This window comes from Plectropomus leopardus, chromosome 1 (assembly GCF_026936395.1).
Source record: "Plectropomus leopardus strain MGB_pleo_1.0 chromosome 1, ASM2693639v1, whole genome shotgun sequence".
Lineage (NCBI taxonomy): Eukaryota > Metazoa > Chordata > Actinopteri > Perciformes > Serranidae > Plectropomus > Plectropomus leopardus.
This window is the reverse complement of record NC_142176.1, coordinates 10,076,054-10,095,551: the sequence shown is the minus strand read 5'-3', so window position 1 is coordinate 10,095,551 and position 19,498 is coordinate 10,076,054. Positions and strand designations below refer to the sequence as shown.

At 38.4% G+C, this 19,498-nt stretch overlaps 1 protein-coding gene across 11 annotated transcripts in view; it reads left to right on the top strand.

Annotated features, from left to right (window-relative positions):
• Window positions 1–19,498, top strand: part of myo9aa (myosin IXAa) — a 151,854-nt gene that overhangs the window by 89,264 nt on the left and 43,092 nt on the right. For 10 of the 11 annotated variants that reach the window (XM_088074946.1, XM_042491039.2, XM_042491047.2 and 7 more), the window contains 6 exons: window positions 2,281–2,334; window positions 5,376–5,473; window positions 6,841–6,967; window positions 7,914–8,003; window positions 12,588–12,704; window positions 13,236–13,370. In XM_088074946.1, coding sequence (XP_087931072.1) covers window positions 2,281–2,334; window positions 5,376–5,473; window positions 6,841–6,967; window positions 7,914–8,003; window positions 12,588–12,704; window positions 13,236–13,370 — 621 coding nt within the window. The remainder of the gene's footprint in view (window positions 1–2,280; window positions 2,335–5,375; window positions 5,474–6,840; window positions 6,968–7,913; window positions 8,004–12,587; window positions 12,705–13,235; window positions 13,371–19,498) is intronic. The other variant, XM_042491017.2, reaches the window with a different exon arrangement.

Below are 19,498 nucleotides of genomic sequence, written 5' to 3'. Positions count from 1 at the left end.
AAACACACAAGCGTACATACATTCATGCAAACCTTCACGCACTTTGGCTTATTTTACCCTTCTCCCCTGTATTTCTTGTTCTTGTTCTTTTTCTGTCATTCTGTGGAGTTGACATGAAGAAAACCTGCTCCTGCAGCAGCTCGAGCTCATGCATGGATCTCACAAACTTTTCTGTCCCCACATTTAAGATGACTTGTTTACAAGCCGTGTAAAGATGTTGCAGTTATTGGTTTTTGTCCCAGTCATTAATTTTTCCCAACTTGGTCCTTAATCATAACTCATTCCGTCTTTTACTTTTGAGAGCCACACTTGTGGTTTTGCATCCGTTCATCAGCCCATTAACCATAAGTGTACATTTAACTGGTCATTTTCTAAAGCAAGCTTACAACCATTGGAGAAGTTAATTTGAATTTTGAATGAAAATTAGTTTGTAATGACTTGATACTTTCTTTTGATGCTTGAAATATGAAATCAATCAATTACGGTGAAGAATTTGTGTCTTCAATTCTAGTTTTTCCAAAAGTTACATTAGTATTAAATGGTACTGTAGTTGTAAGTTTTAAAGAAAACTCCCAATGATGCATTTAAGGATGCTCTGACTAAGTCCTCTTGACTGCCAAAATGCCTTGCATTGACAAGACATGATTCTGAAAAAACCTAGAGGGGCAAAGATGAGCATTCAGAGATGTTGCATAAAATCGGTCATAGGAATCTGGTAATTTATTGTAAGATCCTGTGTCCACCAAACTGTTTTTCCAGAGGCCAGCATATTTTTTAAATTCTTTGCAATTGAAGCACTGCGTATTTGCACTGCGCTACAAACACCAGCAGCATGACGAGGCGATAAGCATCTCTCTTTGCACTTGGCTCTGCTCGTTCGCATTTTCTTTCTGAGCTGCGAGAGTTAAAAAATGCTCAACTTTGGGCAAAATTCTGCACGCCATTGTCACTTTTACCCAGCCGTCCAGTCACAGTGCAGAAGACACAAACACCACAAAAACCAGCTGTAACATCTCAAAAGTGCTGAACAACAAAAGAGGAGAAATACTTACAACAAATGTAAATATTAACTAGGGCTGTCAAATGATTCATTTTTAGAATTGCTATTAATTTCAGAATTTCTGTAATGAATCGCTATTATTGCATTTTCTTTTTAATCACGTTTTCAATTTAATTACTTTTCATTTCAAAACAGTTTTGAAGTTCATATTGCCAAGGTAAAGCAATTCTTACCAGATTGTCTTGATTGGGAATCAAATGACAGCAAAACATGTAATGAGATTAGAATAAAGTGGGTGTGTTTGTGAAGGAGAGACTCATTATTCTAGCTTCAAAACTCAGCCCAGTACCGCCTCTTAAAGACAGGAATGTTGGCCAATGAATAACGCAGTTAAAAAATTAACGCGTTAATCATGGACATTAATTGCATTGTGATAAAGGTATTAAGGCCGACAGCCCTGATATTAACAAATTTTTTCTCGTCCCAACATTTTTACTTCCCTGGATATTCTGCATCATAGCAACCAAATGCAACCCGAACATCTCAGCCTAAAAAACACTGTGCCTCCAGTGCACTTTTTGCCACTTTCAGCTAAGCGTTTCCTCAGAAGCACCTGGCATTTTCAGCTGGGAAAAAACACTTTGGTGGACACGGGGCTTAAATGTTGCTTTTCAACAGCAGAATCTGAAATCTCAGATGGTCCCACCTTTTTGAATAAAGAATTGTAAAACAACTCTTGCTTACAAACTGGATGCAAACCAAAAACAAGGTTTTATGCCGAGGTAGATTTCATATCTCAAGTTTCCCATGCAAGTTTGTCCTTAACGGAAGGAACTCAGTCAAATCTCTGCTGTGCTTTAAAAATGGTCAGCTGTAATGTCAAGTTAAGCCAATCATGCAATCTGAATCCTTAAAGTCCATGTGTTTTATAAATCTGCAGGTTTCCTTCCACCGTCTCATCCTGCATTAGTACCTTAAATGTGTTAAATCATGACATGTGCTTGTTGTTAAGTCTATGTGAATGCTTTTCACGTGCGTCCATCTCTTCCGTTAGTGTCTGTTTGCTTTGAATGTTTGACTTGTCTGTGTGTGTTTACTTATTTGTATGTGATGAACAGAACTGTAATGATCAGCCATCGCTTGCATCTTAACAGCGCATCCTTCCTTGCTGTTGGTTGCACATAAATCTGTGTTTAATTGTACAGTTTGTGTCTCCATCTGAATGCTGCTGTCTAACCATAACCTCGCCCCTCCTGTGAACTCTGCCTTAACATTTCCAGATGACAAAGTCAACCCACCAACTGCACTGGGACAGTTACTGTGACAGTGAACCGGTCAGTATCTGTGTGTGTGCCATCCGTGTGTCTGTACGTGTCGGAGAAACCTCAACAAGTAGAGTTTGGGTCACCTGAGCACTTGCAGCTCAAGCCACACTCTCCCCTGCTCAGCTGCACACACCCCTCCCCTCCTCCTCCTCCTGCTTGTGTTGTTGCTCTTTGGATATTTCCTGGTTTGGTTTGGGTAGTGTTTATCTAAGCTCCGTTTGTTTTTGCTTTTCCCTGGTTTTGCTGCTTCTCTGAGTTATGCTGGTATGTCTGGTCATATCCTGGCCACTGTAGCTGCCTGTGCTGCTGTGTGACTTTTTTGATCATTGACAGTAAAGTGTCTTCACTGCAGCGATAGTGAAATCCTCTACGCTGATGATCAAGTCCTCACTAAGTTACAGAGTGCAGATCAATACCGTAGGAGCACTCCCCATGCCGTCAGCTTCCGGTTCCAAAATCTACCAGATTACGTGTGTCATCAATAATGCAAGATGAGCTGCACCCTCGATGGTGCAAGATGACGCATTATATGTTATTGATAAGATAAGATGACCCGTTTTGCAACATCAGTGACGCGAGACGATGTTTTTCATGCCATCTGTGACACGAGATAACCTGTTTTGTGCCATTGATGATACGAGAGGATGAGTTTTATGCTTTTGATGAAACAAGATGACCTTTTTGCACCACTGATGAAGGGAGATGGCACATTTTGTGGCGTTGATAACACAAGATCACCCGTTTTGCATCATAGATGATACAAGGTGACCGGTTTGGCACCATCAATAATGTGAGATGACGCGTTATTTGCCATCCATGATGCAAGATGATGCTTTTCATGCCATCAGTGACACAAGATGACCTGTTTTGTGCCACTGATTATGCAAGAGGATGGGTTTTATACTATTGATGACACAAGATTGCCATTATTGTGCCATTGATAAAGGCATTTTATGCCACTGATAACGTGAAATGACCCGTTTTGCACCATGGATGATGTGAGATGGCACGTTTTGCTCTGTTGGTGTCGTGTTTAGCGCCAGCAATGATGCCAAATGACATTTTTGTGACAATGATGATGTGACATGATGTGATTTGTGTCATTGATATGGCGTTTTACATCTCCGCCGGATCTTGGCTCACGGCAAGGGCGGGGAGCTCCGGAGTTGGCAGCAAATGCAGCATCTTAAAACCATTCATCTGCATTCAGTCGTTGGTATTTATCAAAATATCAAAATCATAATTGAAATAAACTTGGCGATGAGAAAAACAAAAAAATTTCACAAGTCTTGCTCTTAAAGATTTGACTCAGATTTGAACCAAACGTCTTCAAAGTACAGTATCTGTGCTGTAAGTTGCCTGAATAGAACATAATGCATTTCAGCAACGATACGTTTGACTGTTTGAGCAATGAATGGGCTGAGTTTTAATCACAGACCTTCCTCATTGTTCACCGGCTAGTTTGCGGCTGAGCTGCAGTTTATTTACTCGCTCACACCTCTGTGCTACCACAAGCTGACACACAAAGACACACCCTCACCTCTCAATCGCTGGATCTTATTCAAATCACACTCTGCAGTAGAAACACTTTGATTGAAGGTCAATGATCAAAAAGTCTTTTGTGATTTGTGTTGGTATTTTGGAGGGGTTTGTGGTAGGTGTTTACCTTTTTATTTATTAACACATGGTGTGAGTAACAGTGCTCTTTGATTCTTGAGTTACATTTTATTAATTCTTTAATTTTCCAACACTTTTATCTCACTTCATTTTTGAATACTGATAATACTGTGAGATGCACAATGTACTTAACATAAGCTCTGACAATAATGAATACAAAAAACTACAAATATGCAGTGGCTGTAGCATGATTAGCCTTGCAGCCATGACCTGTATTAGAAACGACATCAAATGTTATTACATGTTGGCAGAGGAAATATTTCAAATTGATGTATTTTAATGGATTTTTTTTCAGTGTTATTTTGTTTCATTTTTAACATTTACATCTGGAATCCAACACCCTTTTACTACACTGAAAGATTGTTTTCACTTGAAAGAAGAATAAATTAAAGCCACCTTTTAGTAATAAATATAGATATTCCTGCTATAGAAACATAACACCAGAGTCACTCACGGGTCAGTGTGAGTTTCTGCCATGAAAGCAGAGAGCGAGGGCGGCGAGAAGGAGGCACGTTGGTGTAAGTGTGAGTCTCATGTTTGGAGTGTTTGTGTTTCGGAGGCCTCGGTATGTGATAATTATGGCAGCCATAGTGGAATGGGCCCATAAAGCAGAGAGCAGGGCTCACATTACGGTGGGTGTATAATGCAGTGAACGACTGTGTAGTTATGTAGTTACATCAAAGCATGTGGTCCCAGTCTGAGAAAAAAAAAAAAACTCTTCCTCTTGTCATAAACAACTAATCCAGATCCAGATTTATCTCCTTTGCATGTGCATTTAAAACATATTTCTGTTTTTTGATTGTTGTATTTAATGCTTTTTGTTTTTAAGTAGGCTAATGACTATGATAGCTACGATAAAATGTGCATAGAAATGCCTGTTTGCACACTGTTGTTGCATCAAACTCCTAGTTTAGTGTGTCGTCCACTAAAAATGGAGGAAAACCCATAAACTGCTGCTCTTCTCAGCTCTTTTACCAGCGTGCCAAATTTCTGTAGATTGGTTTAAAGGGGGAAGCCAGGCCAGAATTTCCACTACATGAGCAGAACCTGCACCCGCTGCTGATCACTCTGCACGTCAGACTGCAGCGTTTGACCCCTGAGCTCCTTAATGATAGCTTATTTCAGTATGAGTCATTCATTCTGTCTGCTTTAGGCCACTCTTTTCATTTCGGCTGCAAAGTAAACTAAAAAACTATTTTAAGCATCTTTGCTCGACACTCTGTAAACATTAAAAAACTTTTGGGCACTGTGAACGTCAACAGTCTGTATGAGTCCTTTAAAGTGACTCGTCATTAGTTCTTTTGACGTCCAGACTGCTGTTTCGTAACAGCTGATGACACCCGGTTTCTACTTTTTTGTTTTTTTATTTGTAGGACTGCTTCACAGTGGAAGGAGAAGACCTGAAGCATGACTTTGAGAGGCTTCAGCTGGCCATGGAGATGGTGGGCTTTCTTCCTTCCACACGCAAACAGTGAGTGACACACACACACACACACACACACGACAGGACAAGACCGCAATAAGTGTGTGATCGACCTCATCATATGTAAATAACATGGAACTTTCTGTTATGCTGGTTTTGCACAATACCATTCAAAATCAAATATCCACCATTTTTCATAATTATTTACAGAAAAAAAGAGGAAGATAAATATAGAATAACAAAATAAATAAACATTAACCCTGTAAACACCTGCTGGTCTATGTCAGGAGATTGCTTAGTTCCACATTAAAACTGTTCTATAGTTTAACTTCAAAGACTGACATAAAAAAACTTTTTTTAGTGGTACGAGCACTATCCTGTTTAAAATTAAATTTCCCCCTTAAATTGTAATTTCCTGGTAGCAGGTCATTTTAAGGCCTTAAACATTATTTGTGCTGTTCGAAATTCCTCATGATCTGTAAGGTTTAGCTGACTGTGTTTATAGCAATTTTATTGTTTCACTGATAAATCTGTCATCGTTCAGACACACTAGTTCAGAGGAAACGTTTCGTTTCATTTTCATTTTTACTTATGCCGGTGATGTACATGCATCAGATTTAGATTCAAAATCACTCGAAAAAGAGCAGGGAGAAGAAAAAATGTCTTATTTTACCTGCCCCTTTCTCAAAACATATATAAACAAAATAAATAGATGGATTGTTAATAACTGTTTCTTAATAAACAACACGTAACAGTATAGCGTTAAGTAAATATGTGCAAAATAATTCCCTTTATTGTTGTGATTTGTTGTGCATGGAAGAAAGTATTGTTACAGTTCAAACTCCTCATATTTGCCATTACATTCATCATCACCACCAGTATCATAATGTAAATTTACATTTTTATCTTTTTTTTTCAATCAAGTCTGTACTAATAAAATTAAAGGATTCCACAGACTGAGAGTAACTGCAGCTAGACTCTGTCCGCAGTATTATTTATTTATTTATTTATTTTTGTTTTTAAAATGTAATCATTTGGCATATGAATACTTGTACAGTCTTGTTTGTCATTTACACAGATACCCACCCACGCCATCCAGCTTTACACAATAACCAAAATAGGGAAAGAAAGTAATAATAATACTAATAAATGGAGAAATTAATTAATTAATTTAAGTCAAATAACCGAATAAACCAGACAAATAGAGGTAACCAGTCTTGGCTTTGTATGTGACAGCTAAATATTATTCAAATAAAAAGGTTTTAAAATAGCTAAGGAAAGCCGGCCAAGTTTCATTAAACCTTTAGCGTGATCCACGTACACTATATCTGACCTGTAACGTTGACATCACCTCCTGAGTCCGCTGTTTAAAAGTCCTGCAGTGCTTTAATCAGTTCAATGTTTCTGTTGTTTAGGATCTTCAGCCTGCTGTCGGCCATCCTTCACCTCGGCAACATCCGCTACAAGAGGAAAACCTACAGGGACGACTCGATTGACATCTGTAACCCAGAGGTGCTGCCTGTCGTCTCAGAACTGCTGGAGGTACTGCAGAATAATCTGTTTTAGTTTTTTTTATTGCTTTGAGTTTTCTTTGACTTAAAAAAAAATTGTGCTTCACCAGAAGATTACTGCAGGGTTTTTTGTTCATGTTGCCACAAAAAGGCTCCTTTCACAATTACACTAACTATGAAATAACTATGAAATTATGAACTATGAAATAAATTTTGATAAATTAAAACATGGTCACCTTATGTCATGCAAACAAAGACTCCTTTTCATCCAGTAATTAAAAAATTAAATTCTCAGCGTGCACAAGACTTTTCTGACAGAATTTATTAGTTTACGGTGTATTTAACTGTCTGTCTCCAAGTTATTTTATTGTGCTCTAGACAGAATACTTCTGTGTTGATCACAGATACAAGACTTATCATTCATAGAGTCACATACTGTGTTAATTTTTCAAATGAGGTTGGGAAGGTGTAGGACAAACTATGCATGTAACTCTTCACCTAAGTTTGACTTTAATGTCCTTTGAAGCTGAAGGTACTTGATGAGTCCATAAGGGAGCCTCGTGTTGACATGACAAGTGATAACTTTGTATTATCCAATAATGTGTTTTCACTTTAGCATTACATCATTATTGTTGGTGGAATATTAACCGACTCAGTGACGAGACTCTCAAAGTCTTTCTTTGTGCAGGACTGTCACGTCTCTTCTCTGCTAACCGGACGAAGACAGTTTTCATAACAGAGTATTTTGCTACTGTCGATTTTTTTAAAGCACTTCTTCAAGCTGCACACAAGCACTTAAACACTGTCAACGATGAAAGGCAGCTTGACTGGAGCTCTGTGATGATCCAGGAGTCTGTTGTCACCGCACACACTGTTGCTGTTATTCTGCAAAATAATGATGGGAATGATGGGTTTTATCATCTGATCAGTGAAGATCGAACTTATTTCATTTTCTCTCTCAATGTTGTCACAACCAGGTCAAAGAAGAGATGCTGTTTGAAGCTCTGACAACGCGGAAGACAGTTACTGTCGGAGAGAAGCTGATCGTTCCTTACAGACTCGCCGAGGTGAGACGCTTCTCCTAGTAGACATGTTACAGTTGATATCAGATGAGTGCGCAGTATTAAACATGGTGAATTTAGACATTTAGATACAGAAAAGCCACCAAATTTAGATGCAAGTCTCAGATATAAAATTCCTTAGACATGATAGAAAAATCAGTCTGCTGCTTTCTTGCTGTCAAGTACACTTGACCAGACAGAATCACATCATTATCAGTCCATGATCTTACTTACTTAAGAAATAGTTTGGCAAGTTCATAGACAGACCGAGTGCTGCTCCAGACTCCTTTACAACCTGAACTATATTCACTCATTGGCTTTTCAAGTCTGCAGCAATCTGTAACTGGGCTAAAGAGTCAGTATTATACTGTATAATTCACCAGGTTAGAAATGAAGATATGTTGATCTGCACGCTGTTTATTCCCACAGTCTCTCTGCCTCTCAGCTGTTCTTCTGAGGCAGCTACAGCAATGTCACTTAATGTCCCAACAAACATTAGATTAATGACAATAGAAGAAACAGTGAAATAAAGCGACGGTAATCCTTGATGGAAATGTTCTGCTCCACTGGTCGTTGCTGCAAAACCTCACCTCAGAGACTTGCAGCAAGTCAGCTTTTTTTTCTTTCTTTTTTTTTACTCAGAGGTTCATAAGAAAGTTAGCCCGCTACGATTGCAATAGCAACCATCCTACTCTGTAAATATGAATGAGAATGTATGTTTAGATGAGAGCGGGCTTACAAAAAATAGAAAAGTCTTTCATTTGTGTTTTTACAAAAAACTGTGTTCATATGATTAAATTGTGAGAACGATCCTCCTGTGCGCGGATTCCCAAAAACAACCGAAAATGCTGTACTATGCATGCCAGGCCATGGTTGGTGATGCAATGAAACACCATAGAAGAACACCACGCGCAAAGTGCAGCCGCAGCATCACCGTTCTCACAGGATCTGCACATTCCCAGTTTATACTCTGGAACCCGGTTTCAAAAGTTTGCGTTTTCAGGAACCAAAAACGCTGTTATCCTATGAACAAAAGGTCAATTTTCAACAAAAGTTTAACATTTGATGCAAGAACTGTTGCCGTGTAAATTACCCCTGAATTACTAAAAAAAAAATAAATTTAAAAAAGCATACTCAGTATGCCCACTTGAATAAAAGTTTGTTCTCACTCTCTGAGTCAGACCTGAATATATTTGAGTTTTTCTATGAGTTTTTAACGTTAAAATAAAGTATTACAGTCTGTAGTGTGACTAGAGGCGTCTTTCCAACTCAATAACGGCGCAGCAGCCTCGTCTCTTCAGTCTGACCCGGCTGTGTTTAGAGGACAGCGTGCACCAGTACTGGATCCCCTCCTGCTCTCTCTCTCTCTCTCTGCAGCTCTCTCCGTCTGTGACCACACATGAACACACATGTGCACACACTCACACACTGACTAACACACATACACAGAGTCCTTCAGTGTGTTTAGAAAGACGGGAAGGCATTTCAAGTCCCTCTAGTTTTCATTGAAAACAAACACACGTCACGCTCTGTAGATGAGAGCCATCTGAAGGAGGAGCGGGAACAACATGGATACAGTGTCAGTAGTTTTGACACTTGATGCTTAAATGTTTTTTATTCCAGTGATGCCAAATGTTAAACATTTTCTTGAACACATACTTTGAGTTAAGTTGCATGATTTTCGTATTTTCTAGCTCTCGATATTCACCCACAGAAACTGTCTCAGCAGTAATTTTACCACAAACTCTCCCAAAAGATGGCGGCGTGTTCCCATCGAAACAACCTCATAACGGCCTGTTGGATATTTAGGAGCCATTTCATATGAACAAACAGTGATTGTTTTGGTAGCTCGCTGGGTGGTCTCTGTATAAATATTGCTCTAATTGTCACAACAATCTCACTGCCTGTTAACTGAAATCATACACTCCAAAACCTCAAAAGAAATCTGAGCGTTTCTGTAATGAGTTTTCTCCATTTGGTCAAAGTTATGAGGCTGTTTCCCTTTCAATGTTTTATATCCAACTTCCTCTAAATAATGAAAAGCTTATGGGGTCATTAGACCGCAGTATGTATGGGGTTCAACATAATATCTGTCTGGACTCGTGGAAGGCATATTTGGTCTTTGGCTGCTAAAAATATCCTTGTTAATTATTTAGAAACAAAGGAATTTTAACTTTGAGTAGCCACTTGATGGTTTGTTTTGTTTCTGAAGTCCACGGCTCACCTTTAGCTGCAGCGAGGTCAAATCTTTCCAGCGGATACGGGAATTAAAGTTTTCTCAATAATTTAGCAAGAAAGCTTTTGTCTCTGTGTTTATGTAAGAAAACACAACATTAATCCAGCACACTATATCGTCTTCTATATCTTCCAAATATTTACTGTTTGCCATGAGAATATCATGTCGGCGTTCCCAGCAGCAGAGCCTCATATGTTGTATATTTAGTGTATGTCTACGCTAATGTTTCCATTAGACCATGACTGAGATTTTAACATTCTGCAGCCTCGTTCAGCAGATCTTGGCAGATCGTACTGTCTGTGCCACACTTGATCGGTTTGGCAGATCTCATGAGTCACCTAATGTAATAATAGCATTAGAAATGGCCCGGGGACGCCCTGCTGTGGCACTGAACTGTGCAGTCTGCCGACATGTCTGTGCCTTCTGTGGCAAAGCTTCGCTCAACACTAGAGATGATTTTAGGCGGTACAGTTGTCTAGTTTCTTCAGATTTTTTCCTGTTGTCATATGTTGTGAATCCCTCTGAGGCTAATAGTGATTTGTGATGTTGGACATTATAGATCATTACAGCACTGTGGGGCATGCTTTGTGATTTGCCTACAATGAACTTTGACTTGACTAATCTGTAAAGCACTTTGGGTTGTGTTTTAGTGTGAAGTGTTCAATATAAATAAATTCTCCTTGCCTTTCAGGATTACTCATTACATTTTCCAGTAAGAGCTCTGAGAGTAATGGCTGCTGACAGTAAAGTGAGGATGTGATTTACACTCAAACTATATTTACTTACAAAGGAGAAATACAGCTGTCTGCACATCTTGACTCCACTTTAAATAACCTTTTTTCAGGCGGAGGCCAGTGTTGTCTGGGACTTCATGTCTCAATTGTTGACCTTCAATATAAATCCTTTTTATTTTCTATCTTTAAATGCCTCCAGTCACTGTGTTTTTTCTGTGTGCTGGACCTGCACTAAAGTACAATGCAACAAGGCCAAGCTGTAATGTATAACACAGATGTGTGGAGTGTGAGCAGGTAGAAACAGGAAGGATGTCTGGAGTTGTATTGTAATGGATGACTCCTCAAACCTCTGGATCTGCACAAATACGCATCATAGACTTCAAAGTATAATTTCACATTTTGGGGATTTTCTTGCTAGATGTTAGATGAGACAGTACAGTACAGGAAATGGGTAGAACTCAGAATTTGGTACCTCTGGACAGAAATGAGACAGACATACTTTCCCGAATATTATACTGTACATGTAAACAGTTGAAAAATTTAGACTTCTGCCTTCTTAAAGGAATACTTTACCTGCAAAATTCAGTTATTCACCCAGTGTTACCTTGAATTCATAATGAAAACGTCCTCTTACGTCGAAGAGTCCAAAAATGGCCAATATTCTTAATTAATTAAAGTCACTGGGGACCAAGTTTACAAAAAGTAAAACTATTTCAAAACATTTCTTTATAAACTCTCACACAACTCATGCAGTATAATCAAATCTATTTTATCCAACAGTACCACATCGGCTCGTGCGTGTTTGAACTCTGCTTGTGCATTACATTCAGTAGCCCAGGCACACTACTCCTGTTTGCATGAGAATAAATATTTAGATTTTAGCGAAATGGCATGTGTTGCATTGCATGTGGGAAGAACTGAACATACGACTGATAAATGTGGCTTGGATTATACTTAACGAGTTGTGTGAGTTTGTTAATGGATGTTTTTTATTTATGGTTTTGCTGTTGTTAAATCGGGCGGCATGGTGGCTTTGTGGTTAGCACTGTTGCCTCACAGCAAGAGGGTCCCTGGTTCGAATCCCGGTTGGAATGGGGTTCGGTCCGGGCGGGGGCCCTTCTGTGTGGAGTTTGCATGTTCTCCCCGTGTCCGCGTGGGTTCTCTCCGGGGTCTCCGGCTTCCTCCCACAGTCCAAAGACATGCAGCTCAGGTTAATTGATGACTCTAAATTGCCCTTAGGTGTGACTGTGAGTGTGTATGGTTGTTCGTCTATGTGTGTCGGCCCTGTGATAGTCTGGCGAACTGTCCAGGGTGTACCCCGCCTTCCGCCCAATGACAGCTGGGATTGGCTCCAGCCCCCCCGCGACCCTTACGAGGACAAGCGGTTACAGAAAATGACTGACTGACTGTTGTTAAATCCAGACCCCTATGACTTAAATTCATCAAGAGTTTTTGCAATTATTGGATTCTTCGTTCACCATGAAGTTTCATTACCAATTTCAACAAAATACATATACATAACCAACATGAAGACAGATATTTTGTGGGTGAAATATTCATTAAATCAGTCAAATGTAGTAAACTGATGGGAGTAACACTAAAGAGATTCTCTATGTGCAGGCTGGTACGGTGCGAGACTCCATGGCGAAGTCCTTGTACAGCGCTCTGTTTGACTGGATTGTCTTCAGGATCAACCACGCTCTGCTCAACATCAAGGACCTGGAGGAGACCACCAAGGTGAGATGACACAAACAGAGTTCAACCCTTTCAGTTAGACTCAACATCAAGTTCTAGTCTGAGAAATTCTTAGTCATGGACAAAATATTTGTATTATGTTTGAAAATGAAATTCTAGTTGGAAAACAATCGCTGTTACTCAAAGACTTAAAATTGTTACTAATGACTCTGCAACTGTTAGGTGCACACAAGCACGCGAAAAAAACAGAACAAACAAAAAAAAAACGCTACTAAAGGTGAAGAAACACCAGAGGCAGGATAAAACTTATAAATAGAAAGATAAAAATAAATAAATAGATAAATAAAATGATACTGGTAATAATATAGATAGACAGATAGGGAGATAAATAGATAAGTAAAATACTCAAACTGTAAATAAAAGGTCAATGAAAGGATAACAGAACAAAGTAAAATAATAAATAAATATGTTAAAATAATAAAATTATGTGGAGAGTAGAAAAAGTACTGATACAGATGAATTTTTGGATGAAAGATTGAATGTTTTCATGTTGTGTTTTTTTGTCTCCCTCAGATCCTGTCCATCGGAGTGCTCGACATTTTCGGGTTTGAAGATTACGAGAACAACAGCTTCGAACAGTTCTGCATCAACTTTGCCAACGAACGTCTCCAGCATTACTTCAACCAGCACATCTTCAAACTGGAGCAGGTGAGATGACTCTTAAATATTCTTGTTTTATTCTCAGGACATGACTTCCTGTTTCAGGCTCCTGGCTGGGAGCTGAACCTCTGAGCTCCTGCGTTTATGTTATTTTAACACACTGTAAAATCTACCGGCTTACGTTCTCTAGCTGTGACCATTTCTAAGGAAATCCCTCATGCTTATCACACCACGCAGTACACGTACATTACAATGACACCGAAACAATAGAGGAATTCTTCATCACATTATGCAACGAGGTGGCTGACAGCCGTATGACTCAGTTTAGCCTCTAAACCGCGGCTGAGGATGTATGTTCTCTTAAGTGAGCTGATTAACTTCAAAAGGCTTCTTAAAGTCATGATCCGTAAGATTTTCCTGTACGTTGAACAGTGTGTTTACCTTGAGACTGGCTGAATGAGCAGACCTGCCCTGACATGTTTGACGGGCTGTTGACATGAACGACTGCAACCTCAGTCATTCCGGTTTTGTACAAAGGCCTGCCTAACCCCCGCGTCATAAATATGTCAAGACGTAATCTGTAGATGTTTTTAATGAGAAGAGACTTCAAAGGCTTCTTTGTTTTTGGAGGTGAAATATAGGATTATATTGTGCTGTAGATTAAGGATATGTCAGATTTGCTATGTTAAAGTGTTTGTTTTTCGTACGATCTGACGGTTTTTGCCAGTAATGACCCAAGATTTAAAGTGTCAAAGCTTCATAAAGCAAACGTGTTGTCAAGCATGCATGTTTTAATACAGGGAACAAAGAACATGACACAAACTTTATTCACAGATTGTTTTTTATAGTTTGGAAAAAATAAAAATGTATAGGTTTAGTGGCAAAAAGTCTTGTCACAACCCATTTCTTCCACACTTCCTTGTATGCTCCCAATGCTTCTTTCTTGAAACACTTGTAGAACATGTTTGAAATCAGACCAAATATTTCATTATGGTCTGGAAGGAGACCATTACAAAAACCTACCTTTATTTTTTTTCATTTTTCTCATTGATTCTGACACTTCAGCTTCCAGTGTTTGTTGATACTTCTCAGAATCCCTCAGTACTTCCTGTGCTACTGGTTACTCCACTTACTCGGGTCATAAAAGAGCCAGCCTACAGCAAAATAGTCGGCCACAGCACAATGTTTGTGTCTTTAAATGTAGCCTGTGATGCATCTGCTGTTTTCTGTTTATGATGCATGCTGAAAATGAAACTGCATACATGTTTTTTTTTTTTGTTTTTTTGATGCATTACTATATTCCTAGTGGTCCTATTGGATTTCCTTCGTGCTCCAGGTTTTATCTACATCCATATATTAAAGAGCACCTTAACACCCTGTTTGGCTTGAACAAGCAGCCTTTATTTAAAAATGTGTGCCTAGAGGGGGAAGCAGCGATTGGGTGTTGAACATGATGTTGTCTTGTAATTTGGGACCAGTAATGTTATAGATTTTCACAGATATTTTGGGGCTCTGTATGGGACAGAATTACTGGATTTTTATGGAAAAAGAAAATTAAAATTATAATTACAACAATTACAATTATGCTTTAAAGGGCCTCTTTGGCAATACTGCTGAAAGAGATAAGGGTGTTAGCCAGGGGGCGACTAGAGAGTTGGTGCTACACTTCTGCAATGTCGTCTTCATAGTATATTAAAGTATTTAAATGTAAAGCGTTTCATAGCTTTGTAATTCTCATTTTAAGTTTGTTGTCAGGCCTACAATGAGCAATATTCTTCATCACCTAGTGGGCATTAAGGCCCGAGTAGTCAATTATATGACATATAATTGTATGAAATTTACTGTTCTATTTTTTCTTTTTTTTATACTAGATAAAGCAATATAAAAAAATTGCAATCGAAATGTTAAGAAACAACGTTCTTGGATTTATTCTCTGCAGTAGTTATACTCCAGTATGCCAGACTGTACTGTACCTAAAGTACAAAGTTTGCTCGTACATATTGTCTATCATTGGCTTTATGTGTGAAGCAGCATTTGCTCCCACACATTGGATCTCATTCATGAAACATGAGCAGAACAAATTTGTATGTAAAGTGTTAGCTGAAGGAAATTTACATGTATGCTAGCATTCATCAATATTTTAGCACCTACGATCTGTTCGTAGGTACTAACAAAATCTGTCTCTGACCACTCGCAGTGCTTGTGTAAATAAGGAATGCAGATAAATATTGCTTGTCATTATAAGAAATAACAATTTTAATATGTATGTTGCTCTGTTGTGTTATAATATATGCAGATGCCTTTGAAACACATACATTAAACATGACAAAAGAGTAGAAAGAGCAGAAATATAACAGTTGGCAAATTGCAGATTCAGTTAAAAAACAAAGATCAGTGATGGCTGTTTTAATTTGTATGGTCATTACATATTCTGAAATACTGAGCCTGAAGAAGATAAAATATCTTTCTCAACTCCACTTTATTTAAAATAACTTCTCAGTTTTTTTTCTCTCTCTCTCTTTCTGTCTTTGTTTGTGGCATGTTCTCAGGTCGACAGGATGCTCTAATCAAAAGTCATTTTCACCTCCTTATACAGCTATTAATGGGCAGGATGTATACATGTTGCTGAGTAGCAGGAGCACAATGTCAAGTTGCGATTGATTTGCATTCATGAACTACACACGTGCCTACGATCAAATCCAAGTTTTCCACAGTTTTCATGAATCCAGTGTAGGTTTTTAGTACCAAAGTGATTGATGTGCAGATCTGCTTGCAGGTTTACTTATGAATTTACCTTATGAATGAGACCCACTGTGTGCGCACTTTGAGCTGATGTCTGTCCACTTTCAGATGGCTAAAACACTGTTACAGCGTACACATTCAGTTTTCCAGTCAAACTAAAGTCACTGCAAGCAGCAAAAGTCACAAGTATTGACCGCCACTACACACAGTCTGCATGTCAACTGTATTGATTTCTTGTATTTTCCATAGATCAAACTGCCCATACAGTTTTTCAGTCGCGTTTATTTAAATCACACATACGAGATTTTAATCAGCCCAATCATAGAATAAAATGTACTTTTTGTGAAATTATCAGCTTGTTTTTATTTGAGTTTTGATGTCATAACACTTGATTAAAAACTGCACCAAAGACTTGATCAGAGAAAACTGGAAAGCTATTAAATTCATAATTGCCTGCAGCACAGTAGATACAGTAATGCATTAGTTGAGTGTGGAAAAATCGATGTGCACCACAGAGGAAGCCTGAAAAGCTTCTGAAAATGATTCAACCGGGATAAGTTGACCAAGAGCTGGCATGCTTCATATTTCTGCTGAAGCCAGCTTCACACCCTCGTCTACAGTTACATACAGTGTATTTCCATTCATCTGTCGACCAGTGAGTCACTCTGTTGGGAGCAGTTAGGGACTAAATGGTTTGCTTAAGGGCGCGTTGATGGTCAGAAAAGTACTTATTTTCTTCTTTTGCTCTATTTTCCAACCTTTTCAAACAACCTCTCTGCCAGTAATTGTTGAAAGACATAAAATGGAAAAAGAGAATGTTAGTATAATAATATTTATGTTATAATAATAAAGTATAATCATGAGTTAGCTTTTTCAATTGGTTTGCCAACATTTACATCTGTTAGCATGATGGTAAGAAAGAGGATTTGCATGATAGAAATGTGAATGGAAAGAATAAGTTAAAAAGAATAGCTGAAGGTAAATTTCATCTAATCCTCCTGTCACTGCTAATCTACCATGGATGTATAAAGACAACTGGATACAGCATTGGAGGTTCATTCTTATAAAATTCTTATAAAATTGCTCGGTGGCGCATATACGCAAAAAAACTTGATTTCTGCAGAATGAAATTACCCGGATCTTCTGTGTCAAGGGGAACATAAATAATGCGCACTAGAGACAGCCAAAGAGCTAACGTCCGATTTAACCCTCTTCCAACTTGAGTGGAAATAGATATGATTTAATTGTGTAGCTCTTCTAAATTTTCCAAATGTTATTGGACTGAATGGATTAAATCTCACTAGTGAAGCGTGGGATTTTGTGTGGGTTGTGACGCTCAAAAACTTTTTTTTCCCTCAATGTAAGTCTATGGGAAAAAGAAGTCTCTTTTTTTTGTCCCTGTGGTTTCATGTAACGGACCCGGATGTTGTAATTCCACAGTTTGGCCACTGTGTAAAGGCCTGGGGCTTGTCATTTACAGGATGTCTACTGCGCAAATCATAAATCCCTCCATGCTTCAGTAATTCCTGGAAAACTCACACACGCACACACACACACACGTATACATAAACTATAAACAATGGTCATTGAGCAAGCTTTAAGGGCACAGTGTGTTTAAGGTTTCAAGTAAATTTCCTGGGGAAATAATGGATTGTTTCATATTTTTCATGTTAATCTGTTGTTGCAACCAGGTGTTATTCAATCCCAAAGGGACACCATAAAAAAGCATTGATTGAAGTTGTGATGACAGACAGAGGCATGTAAAACCGCAGGAAATAGGCTATTATTTATACTGTAATTATTGGTATAAATAAATGAAAGAAAAAGAAAAATATGAAGACCTGTAGAGCAGTTGTGCGGAAGCTGATTCTGCAGATTTTGGAAATGTGTTATTGTCGGTGGAGTCAAAAAAAGAGTGAATCACAGCAGTAGTCAGAAGATGATTTAAAGGCATGTCGAGGAGGCGGATACAGTATCCTGTGCAATATAATGCAATCCAATACAACACCCCCACAAACCACAGCTCGGTAATTACCAAAGATTTGAGTCAGCAACATCTGACACATAAATTGAATGTTATAAGATTCACAAATGTTTATTCCAGAAGTGCTGAATTAGATTATATTGCACAGGTGTTTCTTTTATAGTTTCCAGCCTGTGTGTGTCATGAGTGTTTATTAAACGACACAAGACTGAAAACCTGTCATTAGTAAGTCACTCATTCAGAGACAACCATCACGTTTATGTTGATATTGTGCAAGAATGAAAAGACAGACAGCTTTAACTTTACAGGCGTGCACGTATGACACTAAACAACATAAACCAATACCTCTTTAAATGGTAATTTGCTGATGCAGTTGTTTATACCATGAAATTATTTCTCTCTTTAGCTTATGTTTTTCTGAAAAGACAGAAAGAGCCATGCAACAAAACAGAGTATTAAACAGTGTCTGAAACTTACATAAAGGACTCAAAACAATGTAAAAAAAAGCAAAAATATCTCAATATATCTAGAAAAGCGTTTTGGTCATTTGAGTACTCAGTACACACGCATGTTTGGCTGCTGCAGCCTCACTCGGTCTGGTACGACCAGGAGCTTATGGTGGCCAACCTTTAAATATTTATTGCTCTGTTATTTTACATGATTGAGTCAGTTTGCCGACTTTTTGGCTCTTGTCTTTTTGTGCTACTGTGGGACTTCAAGTAAGCATTCACAATCATCCCGTCATTGGCATTATTGCTGCTTTAAATGTTTCTATAAGAACAGACGGTTGTTTTTCCACTGACTCGACACTGTTGCTGTTTTGTGTAACACAGTCTCAAAATAAAACTGCTCTTGTTTCTGATATTGTAATATATCCCAAAGACGAGCCAGCTGCACTTTTCAGGGGGGAGAGCAATTAAATAAATCTTTTGTTGTCAAGAGTCAAATGGAATCAGTTGGATCGTTTGTGTGGAGAGAGCTCAGCGAAACTACAAATCAGTGCAAAAGAAAAATGTGTTGCAGACTGATTCTCTTAAACTGTTGCAATCTTAATGTCAAACATTTTTCTACAAGAATAGCCGGCAACACAAGTCAAACAGAAATAAGCCCCTTTTGAGTGCAGTTTGCAAAACTTTGTCCATATCAGCACTCAGTTATTTGGTTTTATTAGACCAAATACGGATGATGAACATCATCTTCCTATGTTCTTCATGTCAATTTTATTAGTAATTAACTTCATTTTTCCAGCTTCTTGACTGTAGGGTAGCAAGAGAAGAGACTCCAGTGATTTTTATTGAACCTCCTCTGGATTAAGGTCTTTATTGGTTAAATCTCTTTCCCAGGAACACAGGAAAACAACATGTATGGGGAAGAACAAATGATAAATGCTCTGAATGCTTCTCTCATTATTAAACCACCGAGAGGCGGAGGCAAGATCTGAAGAGTGTTT